The sequence below is a fragment of the Zingiber officinale genome, chromosome 2B (assembly GCF_018446385.1).
Source record: "Zingiber officinale cultivar Zhangliang chromosome 2B, Zo_v1.1, whole genome shotgun sequence".
NCBI lineage: Eukaryota > Viridiplantae > Streptophyta > Magnoliopsida > Zingiberales > Zingiberaceae > Zingiber > Zingiber officinale.
The window spans coordinates 152,149,765-152,173,911 of NC_055989.1; the positions used below are offsets into that span (position 1 = coordinate 152,149,765).

At 35.3% G+C, this 24,147-nt stretch overlaps 2 protein-coding genes and 1 pseudogene across 2 annotated transcripts; 2 read left to right on the plus strand and 1 right to left on the minus strand.

The window, feature by feature from the left end:
* Positions 1-10,690: 10,690 nt before the first annotated feature.
* Positions 10,691-14,034, plus strand: LOC122047904 (40S ribosomal protein S19-like). The gene is made up of 4 exons (XM_042609436.1): positions 10,691-10,875; positions 11,993-12,083; positions 12,193-12,376; positions 13,791-14,034. The coding sequence occupies exons 1-4, from the start codon at positions 10,786-10,788 to the stop codon at positions 13,849-13,851; spliced, it is 426 nt and encodes a 141-aa protein (XP_042465370.1). The 5' UTR covers positions 10,691-10,785; the 3' UTR covers positions 13,852-14,034.
* On the minus strand, positions 13,143-13,286 carry LOC122049761 (annotated as a pseudogene).
* Positions 14,035-20,093: 6,059 nt separating the features above from the next.
* On the plus strand, positions 20,094-22,869 carry LOC122047905 (tyrosine-protein phosphatase RLPH2-like). Its single transcript, XM_042609437.1, has 4 exons — positions 20,094-20,670; positions 20,801-20,868; positions 20,969-21,148; positions 22,550-22,869. Exons 1-4 carry the CDS (start codon positions 20,139-20,141, stop codon positions 22,766-22,768), a joined length of 999 nt encoding a protein of 332 aa, XP_042465371.1. The 5' UTR covers positions 20,094-20,138; the 3' UTR covers positions 22,769-22,869.
* The last annotated feature ends 1,278 nt before the right edge of the window (positions 22,870-24,147 follow it).

A 24,147-nucleotide genomic window follows, 5' to 3' on the forward strand; every position in this document is an offset into this window, starting at 1 on the left:
ACATCTCTCCGGAGCTGATCTAATCTTACAATAAATTCCAGCCTGAATGTGGGTCTAATATGGAAAAATATCAGGGCCACCGGTGGGCCTGATGTGAGATAATATCAAGCCCAAGCTAGACCTGATATGGGAAAATATACTAATGTCTTTTACGTGTAGGTGGAGTTTTTTAAGGGTATAGATAGCTTATACTTTGATATGTGGCATCAAGGTCTATGACCTATTTTATCAAGAGAGTTTAAAATGATTCAAGTAAATGACCAACACAAACCAAATCGTAAATAATTGTTTACCACCTATAAATATCTTGAATGAAATCGATTCTTACCTACTTAAAAAATTTATCTAGCGGGTTAGATTGTGTCTTTTTTGTAATGCGCTATAAGAGAGTTTGATATTTAAGAGATCAACTGCATTTAAGCAAAAATCAAATTAAATCTCATAGATTTAGAGTTGGACATAAAATTATGAGAGACAAAAACTGGATAGAGCAAGTGTGATTGTTGTCTATATGCATACTTCAATATACATATGTAAAAGAAATTGTGATATGATGTTGTTATGATAAAAAAATTATGATATGATATTGTTATGATAAAAAAAAGTTTTTTGTATCAAAACATGGGCCTGATATGGGTAGCTTGGGCCTGATATTATCTCACATCAGGCCCACCGATGGGCCGAATATTTTTTTATATTAGACTCACGTTCTGGTTGAAATTTATCGTAAGATTATATCGGCTTCAAAGAGATGTAAATCAATAATAGACGGTACCATTGGAGTCCTTGATAGAAAGCCACATGAATTGATTTGGTTGTAATCTGACCTCTCTAAGTCTATCAGTGGATTTTGGTCAAAATCCACTTATGGACTTTGGGTAGTCAGATTTTACCAAAATGTCGATCAATGTGAAGGGTTGAGTGAGCAAAAGCTAGATATGGTGTCAAACCTAGGTTCTAACCACTATTAATGAAGTTCTTATGTCGTGTAATTTTGCATGGAATATTACAGTTGTTGGGATTCAATGAACAACACACACTTTCAAATTTTAATTTAAAAGCACAATAAAACCCTATTTTTTAGGTCACTTAGAGTTGAAACTCAATTTGTATTGTTATTTAGGAAATAATTTAACTATACAATTCTCACACCAGTGGGTGTGATATTTTCTCATATCAGGCCCATGTTCTAACTGAAATTTATCGTAAGATTAGATTGGCTCCAGAGAGATGTAAATCAACAATAGACGATACCGTTGGAGTCCTTGATGCATTAGAAAGTCACATGAATTGATTTGAGTGCAATCTGACCTTTCTAGGTCTATTAGTAGATTTTAACTAAAATCCACTGTTGGAACTAACTAGGCTAGTCAAATTTTACCAAGATATCAATCACTAGGAAGGATTGACTGAGGAGAAGGTAGATATGATGTCAAACCTAGGTTTTAACCTCTGTCAATGAAGTTCTTGTGTCATGCCATTTGGCACGGAATAATACTGTTGCTGGAATTCAATGAACAACACACACTTTCGTTTTAATTTATAAACACAACAAAATCCTATTTTTTTAGGTCATAACTTAGAGTTGAAACACAATTTACAACCTTATTTGTTATTCAGGAAATAATTCAACTATACAATTCTCACATCAATATTAAAAAGGATCTAATATTTTCCCATATCAAGCCCACGTTCTGGCCGAAATTTATCATAAGATTAGAACAGCTCCGAAGAGATGTAAATTAACAATAGATGGCACCGTTGGAGCCCTTGATACATCAGAAAGCCATAGGAATTGATTTGGGTAAAATTTGACCTCTCTAGATCCATCAGTTGATTTTGACCAAAACCTACTAATGGACCTAAGGTAGTCAGATTTCACTAAAACATTGATCACTAGGAAGGTTTGAGTGAGGAGAAGGTATATATGGTGTCAAACCTAGGTTCTAATCTTTATCAATGAAGTTCTTATGTCGTGTCATTTGGCACGGAACAGTGCAATTGCTGGAATTCAATGAACATCACACACTTTCGAGTTTTAATTTACAAGCACAACAAAACCCTATTTTTTAGGTCGTAACTTAGAGTTGAAACTCAATTTACTACCATATTTGTTATTTAGGAAATAATTTAGCTATACAATTCTCACATCAGAATTAAAAAGGGTTTGATAATTTCCCATATTAGGTCACCGTTGGGCCTAATATGATCTCATATCAGGCCTAACTTGGGTCTGATATTTTTCCATATTAGGCCCAACTTAGGCCTAATATTATTTCACATCAGGTCCATTGGTGGGCCTGATATTTTCCCATATTAGGCTCACGTTCTAGTTGAAATTTAGCGTAAAATTAGATCAGCTCTGAAGAGATGTAAATCAACAATAGACGATATCGTTGGAGTTCTTGATGCATCAGAAAGCCATAGGAATTGATTTGGGTGTAATCTGACCTCTCTAGGTCCATTAGTAGATTTTGATCAAAATCCGCTGATGGACCTAAGGTAGTCAGATCTCACCAAAATATCAATCACTGGGAGGGTTAAGCGAGGAGAAGGTAGATATGGTGTCAAACCTAGGTTCTAACTACTGTCAATAAATTTCTTATGTCGTGCCATTTGGCATGGAACAATGCAGTTGCTAGAATTCAATGAACACCACACACTTTCAGGTTTTAATTTACAAGCACAACAAAACCCTATTTTTTAGGTCGTAACTTAGAGTTGAAACTCAATTTACAACCCTATTTGTTATTCAGGAAATAATTCAACTATACAATTCTTACATTAGGATTAAAAAGGGCCTCATATGATCCCATATCAGGCCTAACATGGGCCTAACACGTTCTAGTTAAAACTTATCGTGATTTAGTCATAACTTACAGATGAAACCCAATTTACAAGCATCCACTTTGAAATATTTAGACAATTGTAGCTTTACATTGCCTACCGAACTTTTTTTCATACAATGATAGATGTAATACATACAAAGATGATCCAAGTAACAAATATATACAAAAATGTAGATTTACATTACAACATTGGATGTACTACATACAATACATACAAAAATGATCAAAATAACACCGATTTACAAAATTATAGTTTTGCATTCCCTACCCAATAAGTTTTTTTGCAACACTAGATAATTAATCTAATTTTATACAGAACTTGCACCTCAAGATTGATGATAGTACATCAATTCTAATTTTTTTCATGTCTCTTTGATTGAATTTTATCTCTAAATCATAACAGATATCGAATGTATTGCATCATAAAGAAGGCACAATCAACTTTGTAAATAACATCAGCAATTTAATCTTTTATATTTAATATACAATTGTTATATTCATATTGTTTCTCATTTACTTACTTGGCTTCTTGTTGTGGACATTCCATTGTGAGAGAGACTCATTTGTCCAATAGATGACGATTTTGTAAATATAGATGAATAGCAGCAAGTTGCTCATGAGTATATTATTTTATCTTTGACGCATGTAAGAATGAACAAACAATTTATCAAATGAACATCAACTATAATTTTTAATTTATACTACAATACTAACATATTGGTGCGGGAAGTATCCGACGATCGAACATGAATTTTGATAATGATAAAGGATTCAAAGTTAAGATTATTTGTGATCTAATATGTTGAATGAGCTTGCAGGAAAAGTCCTAAGGTATCTTAGGCAAAAGTCCTAGCTGCGGTTACGCAGACAGGAAAATCCTAGGGGGTGGTAACCCTAGGTCCTAGGGGGTGGTAACCCTAGGCGGAAAACCATGGCGGGTTTAGGTCTTCAGCCAAAAGTCCTAGAGTCGGATACTCTAGGTGAAAATCCCGGTATCGCGGATCGGGTGGAAAGTCTGGGTGGGTCATGGAGCGGATGTCCAACAGAAAGATCTAAAGACTCGGGCGCTGAGCAAAAGCCAGTTGATCTGGAGGATCGAACTGGCAACAGGTATACTCTCCTGAGTGGAGTAGGTGAGGGCGCGTTCCCGGCTAAGGGAACAGTAGGCGTCAGTTCAATTTAGGGTTTCCGGTCGGAAATTTGAAGTCAGAACTGGACAGTTCAGAGACTGTCAAACACTTCTGTTATCATGTTTATTATGTGCTAACTTTGTTTTACAAGATATATTATTGTTTTGTGGACTAACGTAGCTTGCAGGACGAAGAAAGAGCTCAAATCCATGGAGCTTAGAAGCGCCTCGGATGCTTTGGAAGAAGGAGCACGCGAAGTCAAGCTGGAGGCGCCCTCAAGGAGTGTTGAGGCGTCTCAGATGGGCTTGAAGGCGCCCTCCATGGCATTGGAGGCGCCTTCAAGAGGATGAGCGACGACTTCTTCAGCCCTTATTTTCGCTGCAGAATCGGCGGAGTTGAGGGCGCCATCAAGGAGGATGAAGGCGCCCTCAATGGGCTTTATAAGGAGGTCTCGAGCAGCAGGATGATCAATGAAGTTCCAAGCAATCTTTGTTCAGTGCACTGCTAACGAGATGATCCGGCTAAGCTACAACAAGACCCCAACGACCCGAAGATACGAAATTTCAATTCTTTGTTGTCGCTATAGCTTTTTCAATACTGTCATTATAATAATTCTTGTAATATTTGCGCGATTATAGTTGTTGTCCAAAGAAAACGTTCAACGAGTGTGGGCCTTGGAGTAGGAGTCACCCAAGGCTCTGAACCAAATAAATCTTGGTATTTTTCTGTGTTCCTTTATTTATTATTCCGCTGTGTTATCCGATAAGTTTTCTGAATATGAAAAGTGAAAGCCACGAACAATATTCCCCCCCCCCCCCCCTCCCCTCTAGCGTATCTCGATCCAACATAACATACACATGAATATTGGATGCTCACTACTGATTCAAACTCATATTTCAATTTAGAGCTATTTGCAAGAGAATTATAATGATTAAAAGTCATTACTTTGGTGTCCATTGACCACAAGTGAAAGTGTGCACTATCAGTGGACAAAGGTATAAAATTATACCTAACTCCTTCATCTTCAATATATGTCTTTATCACTTGTCGTTGCATGCCAAACTTCATTGCGGAATTTTTTGCCAACTACAAATATGCAAAGGCATATTTATTTAACAAAATAATAAAATATATTATAATATGATATATTATCAAATCATTTAAATTAATATATAGACTTGTTATATAGCCTACCATACGAGGATGCTCCTCTAAACAAAATTTTATAATAGATGTCAATTAACTCTCCTTTTGTAAACACTTCTCCATTCAGACCAAATAAGAAGGAAGCCACAGTTAAACCAAAGGATAGTTCCTCCCAAACAAAATCAATTATACACCTGCAAAGTAAATCAATTACTATAATAAATTAAGGAAGGAACCAGATAATTTTCATAACTTTTTATTGAATTAAGTAGACCATGTATTTCAGAATTCACACTACCATACTTTAGGTTTTCCAATTATTTTACCAAGTAGACCACATCTTTGTCTTATTTTTTCTTCTTCGAAGTCTTAAATTGCTTCTTCACATACTACGACTAGAAACATTAAATACATTTAATTAATAATTTAAATCTAACATCTACAACTAATTAATATGTATATACACACTTACGACAATGACTTATTTTCTCATTTTGTTGAGTTGTGCAATCCTAAGTGCATCCTTTTCCGCCTCTTCTTCGGAATTGCCTTCCAACATTGAGATAATCTTTGTTTTTTCTTCCATATCATCCCCATCAAGTTTTCCTTTCTCCTTGTCCATAACATCTTTAGCTTCACCTTCTTTTACAATTTTTTCAGTCTCTTCTACTGCTATGATGTTCTCGATAGGCTTGTATATTTGTATTTTACTCTGCTTCCTCTTAAGTAAAATTTTTCGCCACAATGGACTATTAATTAGAGTATGCCTATAATCATACCGACTACGGTCACATAATCTCCTACTCCTTGTTCCAAAAGCAACTAGGTCTTGTGGATCGACTACACACTCGCTTGATTGACCTTACATGCATTTATTTTCTATTATTTCGATTAATTCTTTCACCCTTTCATTCATATGCATGTTCTCCAATGTTAGCTCCTTGATTCAGTTTGTTTGAATGATGCATTTATGACATTTCCTATTACCTTACCATTCAGCTTCAGTGTCATCTAATTGTGATATCTCCATTAAACATGAAATATCATCAGCCAAATCAAGGTTCTCAATCAATATTTTTTCAAATTGGGTAGGGATTAATTCAATCATAATATGCACAATTATAAAAATAAATATAATAAACTATATATTTACTTTGAATAGGTGACAGTCTTTAATATTTATCTCTTCAGGTGATATTCGGTCTAACAAGGTCCTCACCTTATTAATATGTGAACGAATATTTCTCCGCTTGTTTATTCGTGCTCCTTCAGTATTGTATGATTTTTAGATTCGAACATGCTCCAAAACCATGGCTGATTCATCATAATAAGTGTTACATAATCATAAATGTACACAAAATATTATCAAATTTAACATAAAAATTATACTCATAGGCAAAAGATCAGCAAATCCCTTTAGGTAAGGGAGTGTGTGTTGGTCTTGGGGTCATATATTTGAGTTAATGAAAATAAATCCCCAATCATAGCTAATTGTGGAGCCATAATTTGATGGATAACTTCAACCCAGTTGAATCTACCAAGATTTTTAAAATCATCTACTATATCTATAACACCTAAAAGAAGTTTATACGTACTAGAAGAAAATAAAACACAAACAAATATATACAAAATGTAGAATTTGTAAAATAATAAAACATCAGTATGTGCTTCAACTCTATTGGAATAAAATTTCATCAACTCCTCAATTCTTGATCTGGTTATGGGTTTGTTATTTGAGAAGTGAGAAAGAAAGAGGCCACCCGACGCTTGATTTGAATTCATAGGAATCGAAACACCTCGGTCTATAATACCAAACAATAAAGATACGTCTCTTCGTGTAAATGTAACAGGTACACCTAAAAATCATAAATTAATAGTTATATTGTATGATATTTTTTTGCATACCAAAATGGAAAAAATAAAATATTAAATTTCTAAAACTATTTGGTGCTTAAGATTAAAAACTGGGAGTTGTACCTGAGAATCTAAAGGTTTAAGATGTCAAATCTCAATTTTGAAATATATTGACCAATATATGATGGATATGTTGGATTTCTTGTATGTCGAAGAATACACAAAAGGGAGACTATTTGATCATTGTTATGTGTCGATCATGTAAAACAACAGATCCATGATATCTTCCTTTGATTGTAAATGGTTGAAAAAAAAATTATTAAAGTGGCCCCATACACTGTTCCAATATAGTTTCTGGCCAAAATCAACTACGACTTATAATTTTTATAAATATAATTTATTAACAGTAAAATTAAAAATGGTGGAATATTTTTCAATTCGAGATGCACATTGTTTTGGAGGGCCTGTTATGATCCCATATCAAGTCTAACAAGGGATTGATATGGTAAAATATCAGGCCCGACGTGGGCCTGATATGATTTGTTGGGCCTAATATTTTACCATATTAAGCCTGACATGATGATCCCATATCCTATGATTTCTGAATATATCCTATGATTTTTGGATATATGCTATGATTTCTGGATATATCTTATGAGTTTATAAGGTGAACAAGTTCATGATACTTACCTTTGCTGTCGCAGCTTCTTGCTTCATTCTAAAAGGAAAGTATTTACGGGAAACAAATCCCTAAACACTTGAACGGAGAGATCTCTGTGTGGATTTCGTCGGAGACCCTTAATGTCCGTAGCCTTAGATGTGTGGATTTCATCGGAAAACCTTGACGTCACCTTAGAGGGATACACTGTGGGATTCCGTCGAAAACCCTAGATGGCGGGACACACAAAGACTAAATTTTGGTGGGGGACGATGCTCATGGATTTCCACGAGGTAAGAAAGAGGGGAATGAGTCTAGCATGCATCTGAACCATTTTATTAATTTTAAATTTAAAACAAAACAAATGTGGCTTGGATGCATTAGAAAATGATGTCTGGAGAGAGGGGATCTAAGAGGTTGGCCGGAGGGGTAGGAAGGGAATAACATTATTTTTTGTGCTCTTTTTAGTAGTTTTGAAACTAGGGTGTTTGTTTTGGTAAATAAATAAATGTGGCTGCTCCTTTTGGTAAAAAGCTGAATTTATGATTTAAGTATTAAGCCCTAGATAGAGTTGGTTAGTACAGAATTGAGTTATTATCACAGGGTAAAAGTTTGAATCTCAATAAAGCCGAGAAAAAAAACATAGCTTCCTAATTACCTCCTTACAGATGGTCGTGGGTAACATATTTCACATTTTGCTACCATGATTGAATTATTAAATTATACTAGCGATCGTGCACACTCGTTGCGTGAGCTAGGCCTATTATACCCGGTAAGATAATATAGGAAGAGATATGAGAGAAGAAGAATTGACCTATAGAAAATAATTTTAATTTTTTAGCATTGCCCTTACTTTTTGTTTAGTGGTGTAAGACTCTGGAGGTACTTACATAAAATTGAGGTGGGGGCAACTGTGCAACTGCCCTACCAAAGTTATACGTAGCTCCACCTCTAATTGCGTGTGTAATATAATAAATGAATACATACGGGTAACGAACTCTCACTTATAAAAAATTAATTTAATATTATATTTGATCTAAAAAAGATAAGAAAAGTATGTTTTCTAATCTCGTCGATCCATGATATTTATAGAAGTTTCTTTGTTCACATTATTGCCAATTCTGAGATGTGGGACTAAGAGAACTCTAGATTACTAATCCATTAATGAAAAAAATTCTCAATAATACATCGCAGCTGAGTCTCGATCTCAAGATTCATGATTGATTAATGAAAAAAATTCTTAATTATTTATCACATCTATATCATGTATTAATTAATGAGAAAAATTATGAATAATATATTACAGTTTTCAACTTTAGATATATTATTGATATGTTTGTAAAAATTATTAATAAATTTTAAAATTATTTTTATATGAAAAGAGATTTCATCAAAATTAGTTCGTAGATAGATTTTCAAGTAAGATATTGCAATAAATATTTGAAATAGGAAAAATGGATAATTTCCTATTTATTTGGCGGTAAATTAGAGAAAAATCCTCAATCACAATGTTAACTTTGCATGTAATTTTCATGTCCAAAAAACTTTGTTTCCACTCCCTACATGCAAAGTATTATTTGTTTCAACTCTCTCATGCAAATATTGATACCTAAATTGCCCCTCAGATTTTTTTAGGTACAAAAATTTCAAAATTGAGTACAAAAAGTTCAAAAATGAGTATAATTCTTCTTAAAGTCAGTATTTATATTAAAAATCGAGTATATTTTATATCAAAATTGTCCCTCTTATTTTTTAGATATAAAAAGTCTAAAAAAAAGTATAATGATCCGGTGATAAGGACAGGGATCCTCGTCAGCGGGGGGTCAACGGCACATGGAGGTCAAATGTCAAGATAGTCAGCCCGGAGACCGGCCGACCGGACGGAGCAGGCCTACCGATAGGGCCCTGCAGGCCAACCGGCTGGGAATTCTCCGAACCGAATGGGAGACAACCTGACTAGGGGTCAGGTTTCCGATGCTCAAGGTACAGAGGTTTCAATGGTCAAGCGGGTGAACCGTTCGGTCGGTGCACAAGGCAACACAGGCAGGAGCAGTCTCGGTTAGGCATATGACCGATGCAAGGGTAATATACTTGCCGAGCGGCCGATCCGCTCGGCCCTGGAACCGACAAGGAGTGCAAGAGGACAAAGGAGACAGAGTTGGCGGCCGAGCCGTACACAGAATCGTACGGTGGAAGCTTCCACCGTCACATTCGGGATATGCTCGGACAATTACGGAATGGCGCCAGAGGTACTTTTCTGACACATGCTTGTTAAGGTATGTTTGGGGAAGTGTGCGTGCGTCGAGAAACGTGCCCGCGCTTCCCCGGGGTCCTATATAAAGACCCCAGACGTCGACGAAGGTATGCGCAACTATTTACTATAGCTACGTTACTCTGCCTCGTTCGTTGCCTGACTTGAGCGTCGGAGGGCCGTCGGAGGGCCGTCGTTGGGAAACCCCTCCCGGCTCGGCTTCTTTGCAGGATCGTCGGAGAGCTACATCGTCAGTCGGAGACAGCGGAACGTGCCACGTCCCCAGCGTCCGTCGACTCAGCGCTCGGACAGGATCATATAATTCATGTTAAATTCAACACTTTACACTATAATCTAGTACTATACTAGGATCGAGTATATTTTCTATCAAAATTAATCCTCATATTTTTTTGTACAAATAGTCTAAAAATGAGTATAATTCCTATTAAATTCAGCACATTAAACTAAAATCAAGTATATTTTGAGGTGAAAAAAGAATCGTACTCAATTTGATAGAAAATATACTAGATTCTAAGTTAATATACTCAATTTAAGAGGATTTATACTGATTTTTAAACTTTTTGTACCTAAAAAAATCATGGGCAATTAGGTAAAGATGTTTGACTGGGGAGTGAAAACAAATATTTTCATGGAGGAAACTACATACAAAGATTTATTTGCCAGGGATTGCATGTAAAATTACCCTTTATTTGGATGACCCCACGTGTGCAACATTTATATGACTATTTTACCCATTCGAACGATGGATATGAGGGTATTAAAGTAATTGTGACTCAATTCTCGCTTGCTGTACTGATTGATCCCTTCGGCCTCCGCCCTAGTTTTGTTTTCGGGTGCCGCCGCTGCTGTTTGTCACGTTCGCGCTTCAGCGGCATCATGGAGAATCCGGTGTCGAAGACCGTCAAGGACGTTTCTCCCCACGAGTTCGTCAAGGCCTATGCGGCGCACCTCAAGAGATCCGGGAAGGTCGGATACATTTTTGTTTCCTTGTCTTAATCTACTGGCAAAGGTCGTGTTTTTGTGTGATTTATCCTTAGTCTCAAGGGTGTAAATATACACTTCCCATAATCTTGATTTTTTTTTCTTGTATAATATTTGATCGTGGTGTGCTTTATCCCTGATTGCTGCTTACTTAACTTGCATATAATTCATTTTCCTTTTTTCTTTTCCTTGCCAAAAGATCTACTTTTTAGTTGATCTGTGTAGGAACTCAATTATTAGCATGTCGTTCCGGAAGTGCCAACTGTTCGGAATGCCATTCCCTAGCTATTTGTTGAATTGCTCCTTTTTGTTTTTCTATTGAGTTTAATGGATTGTAGTGTTTTCTCGGTGGAGATGCCTGGAGATTTTTCTCTATGTTTTCTCATTATAAATAGAAGAAACAGAATTCTTAGGCACGTTGCAGGATTGACAAACAAGAATCCATCATATATTGCTGGTCAGTCAATTGCTAAAACAAAGAGTAATTTAGAATTACATATCTAACTAGTACAATCTGAAGGTAAGTTGGTTGAAGTGAAACTACTAAATTTGACTAACTGTGAACTATGATGGTACAAGTGCAATCGCTTTCACTTTCTGTGTGTATATAGCACCAATTGACAAAATTGAATAACTGCAATCCTCTCTTGAAACTTAGGACAAATTTTTCATTTTTTTTAAGTTAACTGTTGCCCTTAGATTTAGACTATGTATACTAATGGTTCTCTAATGTTGTGTTAACTTGGTGGAATTTAACAGAAGTGAGGTGAAATGTGAGAGATTCTTTCTACTAAAACTCTTTGGCTTGATTTTTGGCTCAATAAGATGGAGAATTTGGAGCAAATTATGCTCCTTTTCTTCTTCTGGAGTGGACTTTGTTTCATTTGTCTTCAGTTTTTTTCTTTATTCTCTTCCTATCCAAATGAAAAATCAAGAAGACAAGAAAATGTGTTTATTCTACTTCTTAGACTAATATGTTGTTTTTGATCTGAGTTTCCACTTTTGATGACTTAAAATCTAATGTTATATTGGTTCTTTACTCTTTGATAGACTTTCTTACTTTTCTACTGATTTTCTTCTTTTTCTACTCTGTTTTTGATAGCTGGAGCTTCCCGAATGGGCAGACATTGTAAAGACTGGAAGGTTCAAAGAACTCGCACCGTATGATCCCGATTGGTTTTATATCAGATCTGGTAAGAAATATCACACCAGACAGAACTACTTCACGCATACTCTTTTCCATCATTGGCTGAATTCATATTCTTATATATATTTAACGTGTCTATTTATCCTTTGTTGCAGCTTCAATGGCGAGGAAGATCTATTTGAGGCAGGGCATTGGAGTAGGCGGCTTTCAGAAAATTTATGGAGGCCGCAAGAGGAACGGAAGTCGCCCTCCCCATTTCTGCAAGAGCAGTGGGGCTGTCGCCCGCAACATTTTGCACCAGTTGCAAACAATGAATATCATCGAGATTGATCCTAAAGGGTAAGCATCTCTTGCCTTTCCATTGCTTTCATCTCATCAAGACTCTTGCGGCTTTCTTTGGCCATTAAGTTCACATTGTTTTAGCCATCTTTTTGATTTCGAACCTGATTTTGCTCGGTTGGAAGTTAGAAGGGGAAGGAGGGAGAGGAAAACAAATGTAATTTGTAAGCCTTTTATCATTTCTCCCCTTCCCCTCCTTACTTTCCATCTGAGTAGATCGTTCAGAGGAGTAAGAAAAGGATCGGGATTTGAATGTCGAATGAGACATGTTTTGGAAGGTTGGCTTTTTGAGTGTATATAAGTTGTGCTCTGAATTTATTAGGTAGCCTAATCAGACGAAGATTGTCTATTTTCAAGGCATTTAGATTTTATATATACTAGTGATCATGTGCACTCCTTACGTGAGGAAGGAGAGATCTAAGGGAAGAAGAATTGAGCTATAGAAAATATTTTTAATTTTTTAGTATTGTTTGTACTTCTATTTTTTTTTAGTGGGGCAAGATTCTAATATTTTTATAATTTTATATACCTCTAGGGGTACTTACAAAAAATTGAGGTGGGGCGACCGCCCCACCCTAGTTGCATGTGTAATATAATACATGGATGAGCGTATTCGTCTTTTTGCCACAATGTGTAATATAATGCATGAACTAATACGAGTAACAAACTCTCTTTCATAAAAAATTAATTTAATTTTATATAAGATATTAATGATAAGAACAAATATTACACTTAATCTTAGCTAAAAAACAATCCATAAATTGGGTAAAAGTGCATCAGACCCATGCAATAGTGTAATGCTAGAGTGACAGTCGAGAATCCCAGCAACAAGCTATTGTAATGGATTATCCCTTATAAAAAATTAATTTAATATCATACTTGATCTTAGCTAAAAAATTGAAAAAAGTATGCTTTTTAACATCGCCAACCCAAAGTATGTATAGAAGCTTCTCTGCTCACAGTGTTGCTAATTTTAAGATGTGGGATTAAAGAGAACTTTAGATTTCTAATTAATTAATGAGAACAATTCTCAATAATATACCACAGCTGAGTCTCGAACTCTTGATCTCTGATTGATTAATGAGAAAAATTCTCAATAATATTCCGCAACTGAGTCTTGAACTTTAGATCACTAATTGATTAATGAGAAAAATTTCTAATAATACATCGCAGTTGAGTCTTGAACTTTAGATCTCTGATTGATTCATGTGTGAAAATTACTAATAAATCTTGAAATTATAAAAAGACATTAATGTAATTTTATTTTGAACTTCATCAAAGTTAGTTAATAAAGGGGTACATTTTTAATAAAATAGTAATATATATATATATCAAAAATACAAAGCTTTGATAACATCTGTGTTGTATCTTATGATATTGATATCTATTCTAAAAGCTTTTTTCTACACTGCAGTGGAAGAAAAATCACTTCCCAAGGGCTTCGTGATCTTGATCAGGTTGCTGGCCGTGTCTAGCTGCTATTTTTCAGTTCCAATTAAGAACGCTATTTTGCTTCAGAATGATGCTCGAGGCTTGTACTCATCTGTAGTCCAGATCCTGATTTTTTTTTTTGCAGTTGTTTTGATCTGTTTCTTTAGTCTGGACGATCTTTCTTCTTGTTATAAATTCATTACTTAAATTTCAGAGATTTTGTTTCAGTCTCCTTGAAATTTAAAGGTTAGTCCTTCAGTATGGATATTTAATTCATTTAATTTTCAAGAGATATTTCAGTATTAAAAAATTATATTAAATAAAGTCTAATTATCCAGTTCATATTGTTGGTGCGAGAATCATCCGATGATCGAAGTTTTGATAATGATAAAGAGTTCAAAGTTAAGGTTATGTGTGATCTAATGGGTTTGAATGAGTTTGCAGGAAAATCTTAAGTGTATTAAGCAAAAGTTCTAGCTGCGATTAGACATGTGTAAAATATTAGGGGAAGGTAATTCTAGGTCTTAGAGGATGGTAATCTTAAGCGAAAAATCTTGACGGATCGAGGGTTTCGGGCAAAAGTCCTAGAGTCGAGGACTTTAAGTGGAAAGTCTTGGTGTCACGAATCAGGTGAAAGATTGGGTGGGTCATGGAGTGGACAGCTAGCGGAAAGTCGTGGAGCCTCGGGCGCTGAGCAAAAATCCAGTTGGTTTGAAGGATCAATTGACAGCAGGTAAACTCTCCTGAGCGGAGTAGGTGAGAACACATTTCTCGGTGAGGGAATAGTAGGCGTCAGTTCGACCTAGGATTTCCGGTCGAAAATTCGAAGTCAGAACCGGACAGTCCGGTGACTGTCAAATTCTTATGTTTAATTTATTTTGTTGTGCTAAACTCTATCTTGCAGGATGTATTTTGTATTTTGGACTAACTCATCTTGCAGGGGTGAAAAACAAGCAAAAGCCTCGGATGAACAGTCTTGAGGCGTCCTCCATGGAGCTTGGAGGCGTCTCAGGTCACTGGTTGAAGACCTCCGTGCAGTAGGGTAGAGGGTGCCCTCATGGAGCTTGAGGGAGCCCTCGACGCTGAGCAGAGGGTGCCCTCATGGAGCTTGAGGGCACCCTGGACGCAAGTGGAGGGCGCCCTCCATGCAGTTGGAGACGCCCTCAGGAGGATAAGTCGTGAAGAAGTCAAGGTTTATCGACGTTGCATTTTTGGCGGGGTTGAGGGCGCCCTCCATGGTGTTGGAGGCGCCCTCCACGGGCTATAAAAGGTAGTCTCGAGCAGCAGCAAGGAATAACAACGAAAACACGATCCATCTTTCGTGCACTGTTCAAAGAAACACCCGATAAAACTGTAGCAAGACACCGACAACATGAAGTCTCGAATTTCCTATTCTTAAAGTTATTGGTATATTTTCTTACTATATTTAATTGTTATACTTTAAAATTGTACTCTTGCAAACCTATAGTGATTGTCTAAAGTAAACGCTCAACGAGCGTGAACTTTAGAGTAGGAATCGTCCCAGACTTCGAATCAAGTAAAAAAATCCTTGGTGTTTGCGTTTGTATTATTTAATTTTTCGCTGTGTTTACTCAAAAATCTTTTAAAATGAAAGTGAAAGTCACGAGCGCTATTCATACTCCTCTAGCGCTTTTGATCCAAAACATATTAGTTTATTTTTATACCAAAAAAAATTAATTATTCAACGGCAATTACTAAAGGCGCATGTTGGTTGTCGAATTGATCAAAACGTGCATATTATGTTGACATTTGTTAAAGGGCACATTTAATTATGCGTTTTTGTCATTCTACTCTTCGGGCACATTTAATTATGCGTTTTTGTCATTCTACTCTTCTGGCTTCAAGCACTTAGCGTTTAGGATGCGTTCTTTTCATTCTACTTTTCCTTCTTTAAGCCCTTGGTGTTTAGGATTTAACTGATTCATTCGATCATTTAACATGTCAAGAAAAATCAAAATAAATAATAAAAGATGTTGGACTCCTTGTAACTTTAGAAAACAATAAAATTTGAAATAGTTTCAATCTGAGATCTCTAGATCGATTAAGAAATTTTAATTGGAACTCACTGACCTAGACATATATAATTTCAAGTTCTATGGATTTTTGAAGTTGTAAAAGGTTGAATAGTGTTCTTCATTATTTATTTTAACTTTTTTAGAAACGTTAAAATGTGATATGGAATAATCGGCAAAAAAAAAACTAACATTGGGCCTTATATGAATCATATTAGGCCCAACGTGAGGTGTTTTGTTAATTTTTTCATATTACATTTTAACACTTTCGCAGAAGCCGAAATAAACAATAGAGGATATTGCTGGACTCCTTGTAATCTCAAAATTTTACATGACTTGAAATTGTTTCAATATGAGGTTTCTAGGTCAATCAGTGAGTTTCGATCAAAATCCATTGATTGACTTAGACATGTTTGATTGGACCAATTTTAGGTTCTATGGATTTATGAAGTTGCAAGGAGTCCAACGATGTCCTCCATTGTTTATTCTGGTTTCTCCGAAGGTATAATAATACGATATGGAAGAATTGACAAAAAAACTCTATGTTATACCTGATATTATTATATATCAAGCTCACGTTGGACCTGATATGATTTTATACCAAGCTCACGTTGGACCTGATATGAATGATCCAGCGTGGTTTTTTTTTTACCAATTCTTCTATATCACATTTTAACACCTCCGAAAAAGATATAATAAATAATGGATGATACCGTTGGACTCCTTGCAATCTCAGAAACTCATAGGACTGCAAATGAGTCTAATCAAACATGTTTAAGTCAATTAGTGAGTTTTGATCAAAATCCACCGATTGACTTAAAGAGCTCATATTACAAAAATTTTAAGTCATGTGAATTTTTAAGATTGTAAAGAATCCAATGATGTCCTCCATTATTTATTTTAATTTCTCTAGAAGTAATAAAATGTGATAGAAAAAATCGATAAAAATCCCAAAGTATATTAGGTCCAACATATACTTAAAATAAAATATACATAAATTATGACACAATAAAAGATACGTCAATAAGGAAAAATTTGTATGCAGTTCCCAATCAGAAATAAAATTTTATATATTATCTCCATTGATAAAAATCTTTATTTTCACTCTCTAGTCAAACATAATTGACACTGATTTACCTAATTACCCTTAATATTTTAGGTATAAAAAGTTTTAAAATGAATATAATTTTTCTTAAATTTAGCATATTAAATTGAGCACGACTCTTTTCCCACCTCAATTATATTGGATAGAAAATATTCTAGATTTTCTTTAAATGATGCTCAATTGGATGACAAATGTATTAGATTTTTTTTAAATGATGCTTAATTTAGGATAAATTATATTAAGTAGGAAAAAAGTCGTGCTCAATTTGATAGAAAATATATTTGATTCTAGTTTAAAGTGTCGAATTTAACAGGAATTATATCCATTTTTAGACTTTTTATATCTAAAAAATATTAGGGATAATTTTGATAGAAAATATACTCGATTCTGGTTTAAAGTATTGAATTTAAGAGGAATTATATTTATTTTTAATTTTTTTGTACTTATAAAATTTGAGGGGCAATTAAAAGTTGTGCTCAATTTGATAGAAAATATATGCGATTCTAATTTAAAGTGCTGAATTTAATCAAAATTATACTCATTTTTAGACTTTTTGTAGCTAAAAAATATAAGTGATAATTTTGATAGAAAATATACTCGATTCTAATTTAAAGTGCTGAATTTAAGAAAAATTATATTCATTTTTAGATTTTTTTCATCTAAAAAAATCTAAGGATTAATTGAGTAATGATATTTACATAAAAAAAGTTGAAATAAATAAAATTTTATACATAGGGAGTGGGAATAAAATTTTTTAGTGTGAGAATTACATATAAAATTTTTTAGTGTAAGAATTTGATATAGAGGATCTCTCTAGACAAATTAAGTGAATTCTCGGTATAATTTCAAAAAATTATATGTAAGACAGTTTGACAACTCTTTCACATAAATGATAATGGAGTTGCTTCGAGTTCTCTTTCAGTATGCACCGTCAAATCATCTCCTCTTGAAAGACCAGTTTACTTTAGTTTAGGTTTGATATGGAATCCTATCAGGTATATTATAAAATTTTTTATCAATTCTTTCATATTACATTTAAATATTTTGAGAATAGTCGAAATAAATAATAGAGGACAATATTTGACACCTTGCCACTTAGAAATATAATCTACAGGATCTGAAATTTTTATAATATGAGATCTCTAATTCAATCAATTGATTTTAACCAAAATGGACTAATTGACCTAGGCATGCCCAATTAGACTCATTTCAAGTTTATGTATTTCTGAGATTGTAAGGAATCTAACGATGTCATTCATTATTAATTTCGTTTTCTCCGGAAGTATTAAAATATGATATGGAAGAATCGACAAAAAATCCACATTGGGCCTAATATAATTCATATCAAGCCAACATAGGCCTGATATATAATTATATCATACCAACGTTGGACCTAATATGAAATCATATTAGGCTCAACATAGGATTTTTTTTTATCGATTCATCCATATCATATTTTTACACCTCTAGAGAAGCCAAAATAAACAATGGAGGGCACCGTTGGACTCCTTGCAACCTCATAAATCCATAAAACCTGAAATTGATCCAATCGGACATGTTTAGGTCAATCAGTAGATTTTGGTCGAAACTAACTGATTGACTTAGAGACCTCGTATTGTAACAATTTCAGGTCCTGTGAATTTATGAGATTATAAGGAGTCGAACAGTACCCTCTATTGTTTATTCCTACTTCTCCAGAGCTGTTAAAATATGGTACTGAAGAATCAATAAAAAAATCCTACGTTGAAATGATTCATATCAGGCCTATATATATCACGCCCACTTGGGCCTGATATGATTCATATCACGCCCAATGTGAGTTTGTTTGCTGATTATTCCATATCACATTTTAACACATTCGAAAAAGTCAAAATAAAAATGGATACTCTTCGACTTCTTGCAACATCAGAAATCCATAGGATATGTATAAGTCAATTAGTAAATTTCGGTCAAAATTTATTAATCGACCTAAAGACCTCGGATTATAACTATTTCAGGTCTTGTGGATTTTTAAGGTTACAAGAAGTCCAACGGTACCCTCTATTATTTATTTTGACTTATCTTAAGGTATTAAAATGTTATCGAATGAATCGACTAAATCTTAAATGCCGAGGGTTTGATATGATTTACATATGAGATTCATGTTATTCATGTGACAAAAAGAGAAAAAAAAAAAAGAGAAGAGAAGAGATAAGAGGAAAGAGAAAATAGTTTGCATTGGTAGAATGGATAGAATGGGAAGATTATATAATTGAATATGTCTTTGATAAATGTCAAAGTACTAATTCAGATAACTATGTGCATCCTTTAGGCTCCATTTGGTAGGAGTGATAGGATTAAAATTATGTTTTTAAAAAGTTATTAATATGTCATTTGATAGGATTGATTAGGGGTAAGATTAAGGGAGTGCTTGGTTGGAAGGAATGGAAGTGAGGAATGAGAATGAGATTGAAAATTAGTGTTTGGTTTGAGATATTGATGATGGATCCCACATATTTAAACCCCCAAATATGGGATTGGGCTATTACCAAATAAAATAAGGGGATGGGAATGGTGGGTCCCACGGATTCAAAACTCTTCATTCCCATTCTTCACTTCAATGAATATCATTCTTATTCCCATTTTCTTTCGCAAACCAAGCACCCTCAAAAATTAATTAGGAGTAGGATTCATAATACCTAAGTATGAGAAGTGATTATTAATACTATTTCTAATCCTAATCAACTCAATCCTAATTCTATCATCCCTATCAATCGTACCCTTAATAAATGGCCTATTATTCAAATGTTATTAAAATATATTAGAATTCTCCCTATTGTGTTTTGCGTTTTATTTGAATTATTTAATGGAAATGGAAAAAATTAATTTAAGAGAATTGTAATGGATTAATATTTTACTTTTTTTTTTTAAAAAAAAAAAGTAAAAATAAATGATGGAAATACGATAATTATATTATCTTATCTTATTTCTTTTTCTTATTATATATTTATGAAAGATCAAAAGATATATTTGAAATTGATAACTGATTTTTAGAATAAATTATAATAATTTTTTACAAAATAAAAGTTTTAATTCAATGTTATGTTTTAAATTGAAAATAGATTTAATCAAATCTTAAAAAATTCGGACTAAATGCAATAAAGACTGATTCTCGACACAAAGGCAAAGAGCATACCTAATTCCCACCACGAAGATGGCCGATAATGCCGCATCCGATGCCGCCGGTGACCGGACGGTGATCTGCATCGGGGACATCCACGGCTACATCTCCAAGCTGCGCGCCGTGTGGTCCAACCTCGAGGCCCTGGTCTCCCCGGACTCCTTCTCCACTTCACTCGTCATCTTCCTCGGCGACTACTGCGACCGCGGCCCCCACACCCGCGAGGTCATCGACTTCCTCCTATCGCTCCCCTCCCGCTACCCCCTTCAGCGCCACGTCTTCCTCTGCGGCAACCACGACTTCGCCTTCGCCGCCTTCGTCGACGCCCTCCCGCCCCCTCCCGATGGCTCCCCCTTTTCCGCCACCTGGGAGGAGTTCGCGCAGAGCGAGGAGCGGGAGCGGTGGTTCAAGGGGGAGGGATACGAGGCGATGCACGTGCAAGGCAGGCGGTGGGGCGGCGACATGGGTGGCCGGTTTAACCCTAAGAAAGGCTTGGCGTTCAAGGGCTCCATCTACGACGCTGGGCCGACCTTTGAATCCTATGGAGTAGCTCACGGATCGGCAGGTTAGTTGCTCAATTTTGGGTTCTGAATTCAAAACTGCAAACTGATATGACAAAATCTGCTCTTTGAATCTACTTTTTTTCTCCATCGTTACATATGATTCTTTCAGTCTCATTTGAACTTGTTTCGCAGACTTGATTAAGGCAGTCCCTGACGCTCACAAAAAGTTCCTTTCAGAATTGGTTTGGGTTCACGAGGAGGTATTATAACTGTGATTCAAGTGAATAATTTGTCACTAGATTTAACTCGTTCTTGTCGGGAATAAAAGGATTAGTTCTGGTCTTCTTCGTTGTTGTTTAGGATGATGTTCCAATGGACAGTCCCGAAGGGAGGATTTCCTGCAAATTGATAGCAGTTCATGCTGGATTACAGAAAACAAAACCTGTGGAGGAGCAGCTAAAACTTTTGAGAGCAAGGGACACAAGGATACCAAAGGTGTTACAACTTAGTGGGAGGCATGATGTGTGGGAAATACCAGAGGTTTGCTAGCTTAAGTTGTTTTATTATTTACTTCCATTCTTGCTTGGTTTGATGAACTAATTTGCCTACATGGGCAATACCTTTGATCTCTCAATCTACCAAAAGAATTGCAAACATGTTTACTACATCAAATTCAGACAGTTCATTCTTCACATTTCAATCAAGTAATTCGTTGTGAGCATAAGAACTAAATAATGCTTGATCTCTATTCGTTTCAAGTTGAGTGAATTTCAACTCCAGAGGACAAAGGTAGAAAAAACTTGAGAGACTAGGAACCTTGCCAATGTGCCTAATACAAATTCCATCCCCAGTCAAGCTGAACAACTAATTGAAAGATCTAAGTATCCTTATGGTAAAGAGTTGATGTCATGACAGGAAACAGTTGAAAAGTCATTCTTGTATTTGATTTTTAGATTGTCATACCACTGAGATATCAGTTGCTAAGGATGCAATGTTTTTTCTGCAATTGGTTGTTAGAAACACCAGCACCACCACCTGAATTACATGATAGCAAGCAACTCATAGAACAAGAAGAAGAGAAGACCACAAAAATAAGAAGAAACTAGATTGAAATTTGAACAAGAGTCACAGGTTTAACATGCTCAAAGGCTTGTTTACATCCATGGTTGTAGGAAGAGGATTCTATTATGTCATCATCATTATCTCACATCAGTTGTGTTCAAATGCGACACAACACCTTTTGAGAGATGGTTTATGACTTTTTTATGAAACATGAAATTTGGAGCATTGTCACATAATAGATGTTCCATCAACCCGTTTGCTCTAAGATAAATATTCACCTTGTGGAAGTACAGGATTGATGCCAAAACACCTACTTGTGTCAACATGAATTCTCCTCAGGTTGGTAGTATTTTTCCCTTGCGCCTCCCAACAGTGGTACACCACTCCCCTAAAGCACACATTATTACAAGTAAAATCTAAGTTTATTTTCTATAGTTCTTATGAAACAAGCTTAAGACTTTGATATGCAAAGTTTGTAATTCCCGTTAATCATCAACTAGTTAGGTCAAACACAACTAGTAATTCCCGATATGAAGCAAGCATACGACTTTAATATTTATGAAGGAGCATTAGTTCAATGGAGATACCACAAATAGCTAGGTCAAACACAACTTTATAATGGTAATCACGATGTAATTCCCAATAATCATCAAAATGGTCCTTAGTCAATAGCGGTTTCATTAACTTTTACTATGAGATACACGTGAATTTAGAATTCCGTGGTTGAGAATCTTTAGATAATTCATTAGCTTTAGAAGCCCTTGCATCTAAATCTTGCATCAAGCTCTATCCAGGTTGATATCTATATCACTAGTTCTTGTTTCCAGCTTTAGTCAATTCTTGTGTCACAGCTTCTGTACTGATAAAATGGTTTTTCAGGAGATATCTGAGAAGTCAATTCTAGTGGTGAGTGGCCATCACGCAAAAATCCACATCGAAGGCACTCGATTCATCGTAGACGAATGTGGAGGGCTGGAGCAGTTTCCTGTGGCTGCTATAATATTCCCTTCAAAGATGATCGTCCGCGACACCGATAACCTTGTCTCCAAAGTGAAGCATACAAGTTTGGGCGAGAGTTCAAATTTCCCTGATATGTAGAACTGTCAAGTTCTATCGAATAACTACAATTTTGATAAGAAAAACTCACATATATGTTTTTGTAATCTCCCTCTTTCAAAATTCTAAACCTTTCAGAATTATTTGTTTGGGGAGCGTGCAGCTCGAGCTGCTATTTGTGAATTAATGGAATAAAAAAGTATGCAGATCAGTTGGAAATTAGCGCCCATGATCCATCTATCACATGCATGCGACAATTTAAAGTACGTTTGCTTCGTCTACGGAGCAGACGATCGATGCCCATGGCTTTTGACACAAAGCAGTCGTCCAAGCACATCTGCGTCGTCGGCGTTGGGGCCTCCGGCCTCGTGTCCGCCCGTGCGGCAGTGGCTCTACCAAGACGCTGGCGCCGCCAAGGCCACAGTCCACAGCAGCGTCTATGCCTCCCTGCGCCTCAATGGGCCCAGAATCTCCATGGACTTCACCGACTTCATGCTCACTCCCGTCGAAGGAAGAGACACCAGGAACTTCCCTGGCCACCGCGAGCTCTTCCACTACATCAAAGACTTGGCCTGGTGTTTGGGGTTAACCGAGCTCATCAGGTTCAACACAGAAGTAGTCCACGTCGGCATGGCTTCAGCAACTGGCAAATGGATTGTGAGATCAAGGGACAGGAGAACTGATGATGGTTAGCTTCCAAAAATCAAGGGTAAAGTATTCACTAAGGTTTTTACGTGATTTCACCTCTCGGTTACCTTCTTTGGTAATTTGCTTCAAGTGGTTCTTCTTGCAAATCTCTATGAATTTTTCTTGTACTTTAGTTATTTACATTGTCATGTTGGCTTTTGATTCCTTGAGTATTTATTATTTGACTATTTTTTTATAAGATATATATTTTTATTATGGATAATGTTAAATGATTAGAATTTGATAAGCCATAATACATGCATATATATATAAATTAAAGACATTTTATTAATATTATATTTATATATTAATTATATGTATGTATATATATGTATTATAATTGAAAAATAAAGATTTTTAACTAGTCAAATTTTGGACGTTTTATTATATCCTCCATAAAATGATAATTTACGAAGAGGAAGAGATTTCGTTATTGTGTGAATTTATCTACAAGGACGAACAGCCTCAAAACCAAAATAAAATATAAATATGATAAATATATATATATATATATATATATATATATATATATATATTAAAGGATCGCACATATGCATTTACAATTAAATTATTAAATTAAAATTTTGAAATAGGAAAAAATGGAATATTCTAATATTCTCCTATTTCTTCGGATGGGTCCCACGTGGGTAATATTTATATGATTATTTTTTTAATCGATACTAATTATTCTGTTTAGGTCTATTAATTTCAAAGGCGGTCTATTCGGTCTTACC

Excerpts from the sequence above, each read along its gene's own strand:
- LOC122047905 (XM_042609437.1), top strand. The coding sequence starts at position 20,139 with ATGGCCGATAATGCCGCATCCGATGCCGCCGGTGACCGGACGGTGATC. Across the intron at positions 20,671-20,800 it reads AGTAGCTCACGGATCGGCAG|ACTTGATTAAGGCAGTCCCT; the intron begins GTTAGTTGCTCA and ends CTTGTTTCGCAG. Across the intron at positions 20,869-20,968 it reads TGGTTTGGGTTCACGAGGAG|GATGATGTTCCAATGGACAG; the intron begins GTATTATAACTG and ends GTTGTTGTTTAG.
- LOC122047904 (XM_042609436.1), top strand. The coding sequence starts at position 10,786 with ATGGAGAATCCGGTGTCGAAGACCGTCAAGGACGTTTCTCCCCACGAG. Across the intron at positions 10,876-11,992 it reads ACCTCAAGAGATCCGGGAAG|CTGGAGCTTCCCGAATGGGC; the intron begins GTCGGATACATT and ends TGTTTTTGATAG. Across the intron at positions 12,084-12,192 it reads TTGGTTTTATATCAGATCTG|CTTCAATGGCGAGGAAGATC; the intron begins GTAAGAAATATC and ends CCTTTGTTGCAG.